Source organism: Austrofundulus limnaeus, unplaced genomic scaffold, assembly GCF_001266775.1.
Source record: "Austrofundulus limnaeus strain Quisiro unplaced genomic scaffold, Austrofundulus_limnaeus-1.0 Scaffold2118, whole genome shotgun sequence".
Classification (NCBI taxonomy): Eukaryota; Metazoa; Chordata; class Actinopteri; order Cyprinodontiformes; family Rivulidae; genus Austrofundulus; species Austrofundulus limnaeus.
Genome location: NW_013954520.1, coordinates 23,926 through 27,665, shown reverse-complemented (window position 1 = coordinate 27,665; position 3,740 = coordinate 23,926). Strand labels below are relative to the sequence as shown.

The window sequence follows — 3,740 nt, the reverse complement described above, 5'->3', positions numbered from 1 at the left end:
GTGTTTAAGAGTGTGATTGGTCTTAAATTGTTCAAATTAGTTTTTTCTTTCCCTGGTTTTGGAATCAATTTAATTACACCTTGTTTCATTGTTTCCATAAGTTCTTTTCTGGTAACACATTCTTCTATAGCCTGGAATAACAAAAGTTTTAAATCTTCCCAGAAATATTTATAAAAGTTAGCTGTTAGTCCGTCAGACCCAGGTGAACGGTCTGATGCCATTTTTTTAATTGCACAATCAAATTCAGTGATTTTTAGATTTTCATCACAGGTTTTCTTAAAGTTTTCATCTTTAACAGGAATTAAATTGTTTACTTTATCAAAAAAGGATGAAGTCATTTGTTCTACCTGTGAAGATTTATAGAGATGACTGTAAAATTTAAATACTTCTTCTGTAATGCGTTTGGGTTCTGAGCATTCCACTCCATCAATCACAAGACTGTTAATTGAATTATATTCTTGTCTCCGTTTTTCTAAATTACAAAAGAAGGCAGAGTTCTTCTCACCCTCTTCGATCCACCTGGCTCTGGACCTTATGTAGGCTTCCTTAGCCTTATTAATATACATGTCATCTAATTTAGACTGCAGTTCTTTATATTGTCTTTATCTTCTTCAGTCCAATTCAATTTACTATAAAGTGACACAAGATCTTTGACCACTATTGTTTCTTCCATTCTTATTTTCCTRTTTAAATCTTTTGCAAATTTAATTGAATACCTTCTAATGTTAAATTTTAAGTATTCCCATTTGGATATAGCTGTTTCAATAGCAGTGTCATTTTTCACATCCAAAATTAGTCTCTTGATGGATTGACAGAAGTCATARTTTTTTAACAATTGTGCATTAAATTTCCAATAACCTTTATTTCTGTTGAATATATTTTGATTTTTTAATTTCAAACTAATGATGCARTGATCACTTAATGGACAGTTTGCAATCATTGTTTCTTCAACATAATTTTGGATTTCACCAGATACTAGCCAATAATCGATCCGTGATCTACTTTGACCATTGGGTTTGTGCCAGGTGAACTGTTTAACTCCACTGTGTAGAGTTCTCCAAACATCTATCAGTTTCATATTGTTAACAAAATCTTCAAGAATTGGGTTTTTTCTTTCACTAGATAATGACGAAGGCCACCGATCCATCCACTCATCTGGAGCCAAGTTAAAATCTCCTCCAACTATAGTATAATTAGATGGAAAATTAGCATTAAACTCTGTGATTATTGTTGTTATCTGATGTAACAGGTTTTTATTTTTTTGATCATTGTTATATCCATAAATGTTTAGTAAAATTATAGGAACATTATCAAGTTCCAAAACACAGSCTACCCAGTGTCCATCCTCATCTGCTTTTTGAGCCAAGATCTTACCAGGACATCTGTATAAACAGATRGCAACTCCAGCTGAACGATTCGTCCCATGGCTGAAAAGAATCTTGTCTCCCCATTGTTGTGACCAGAACTTCACGTCAGATGCGTCAGAATGTGTTTCCTGTAAAAAGGTGCAGTGTGCTTGTTGTCCTTTGCAAAACAAAAAAACAGCTTTTCTCTTCAATGAGTCTTTTAGTCCCSTTGTATTAAAAGAAACAAAAGAAAGTTCAGTTTTTAACTGAAAAACAGAACACATGAACAATAAAGGATACTTTAGGAGAGTGTAAAAAACTTGAGGTTGAGGTCCCATAAACAAAACGTTCCACTACTTTCCCTGGATCACTTCAGCTGCATCTCAGCCCTCAGCAGAAGAGTCCTCCACGATGCGTCTCCCMTCGATGAAACCAAAAGGGCCCCTGAAGCCCGCAGCTTTGCCTTCTTTCCTTGCCTTTTCAATCCTTGGCCATAATGCCTGTCTTGCTCTCCAGTCTTCTGGGGTCAGATCTTCAGTGAAACGAATCCCTTCTTCCTTGCAAACTGCAGAAGTTTTGGTTCTCCTCCAGATGTCATCTCTCACTCCTCGTCTCACAAACATGATGATGATTTGTCGATTTCTGYTGTCTGTTATTCTACCCACTCTGTGGACAACATCAACCTCTTCATTCATCTTTGAAGCCAGGTCAGGTGCTATTTTACACAGGAGCGCCACCACCTCAGCTCGGATGTTCTCATTAGACTTCTCTTTTTTTCCTTTAATGCGCAGACACCACCGCCTTTTGTATCTTTCACTGTTCATAACTCCTTCTTTCATGCGCACATTCTCTTTTGTGAGTGTCTCCACTTGTTTCTCCATGTCTTTTATTTTTTTCTTACACTCCACAAGCTCGTTTGAGTTAAGCTGCACCGACTTAGCAATAGTAGCTAGCATAGCACTGTGTTGCTGCATTTGTTTGCTTATATCCTCCATGCGGTCGTCAACTCGCATCCCTAACTCATTAACGTTCTGTCCCAGAGTGCTAATAGCTGCCAAAATAGCCTCTGTATTTGTTTCTACGTCAGGCGTACCTTTTGTTTTCTTTTCCGTTGTCATTTTTTCTGGAGTATTGGTCGGAGTTGAGGCTTCTCTTTCCCTCTTGCTGCTAGCTGTAGCTGTTTCCATCGGCGCTGCGTAATCGTGTTCGCTTTTACTCCCAGAGTTTTTAAACTGCAAAGCTTTCACAGCCGGCGGGTTTGCATTACTCTTCTTCATTCTTCAATCTGAGTGCTGSTTAAGTTTTTTGTAGTGGGTTTCACTCTTCAATAAACATTAACATCAGGACCTCTTGCAGAGCTCGGGAAAACGTGTCTGCTCAATCCGCCATCTTCCCGGACTCCAGGAAGAAGCTCAGATGGGAACAGGAAGTAGCTCTGATGGGAACAGGAAGTAGCTCTGATGGGAACAGGAAGTAGCTCTGACAGGAACAGGAAGTAGCTCCGACAGGAACAGGAAGCAGCTTAGACTTTTTTGTTGAAAGAATTGTACAAACCATAATGCAGTAATTCCAATAATTATTCAAATACAAAATAAAATAATATAAATACTAAAGAACATTTGAAAACAGCAATTTCAGACTACAAGACTGCTAAATTATGTTCTATGATAACATTGAGAGGTATCTGGGTAAGAGATGTCAGAGAGGTCCTAATGTAAAGTAGAAGGTCTCTCATAAAACAGGACACGTCCTCAGCTTGATGTCCAACAGTCCAACACAACAAAGAACTACATCCAGTTTGTATTTTTCTGTTTGTGTCCTGCAGATTACAGAGGCTGTCCTGTGAACGCAGAGCGTCTGACCGTCTACAACACGTCTCAAGGCTGGCGTGAGTCCCTGCAGTCCTGTCAGAACCTGAACCTGGACCTCATCAGTCTCTCTGAAAGCCGTCTACAGAGACATGTGTGCCTCAAGCTCCAGCAGGACAGTGATCAGAAAGTCTGGATCGGGATGCGTCGCAGCTCCAAGACCGGGAACTGGTACTGGCTGAGCAGAGCCCCGGTCCGAGACACCAACTGGGGCAGCGGGGAGCCCGGCAGAGTGGACGAGGGCCAGTGTGCCGCCATGAGCGTGAGAAGCAACTGCACCTGGAGCGACGAGGACTGCTGCTCCGCCTTCCAGTCCGTCTGCTACAAGGAAGCAGACTACCTCGTTAGAATCAACTAATCAATCGACACTAACGAGTTTGAGACGTTTGGTTTGAGTTAGAAAAGATCCTTTGATTCAAACATTTAAGATTTAGATTTTTATTCAAAGTCAAACATCTGTTCACAGCTAAATATAATAATATTAGATTATTTATCAAATTTATGACAATTTCTTCAGTTTGAACCA

At 39.6% G+C, this 3,740-nt stretch overlaps 1 protein-coding gene across 1 annotated transcript in view; it reads left to right on the top strand.

The window, feature by feature from the left end:
• LOC106537072 (uncharacterized) overlaps nucleotides 1-3,694 on the top strand; it is a gene marked incomplete at its 5' end in the record, with an annotated part of 14,976 nt that extends 11,282 nt beyond the window's left edge. Inside the window, 1 exon segment of the mRNA XM_014034437.1 lies at nucleotides 3,172-3,694. Within this exon segment, the coding sequence (XP_013889891.1) occupies nucleotides 3,172-3,572 (401 nt within the window). The 3' untranslated portion in view covers nucleotides 3,573-3,694.
• Between the last annotated feature and the right edge of the window lie 46 nt (nucleotides 3,695-3,740).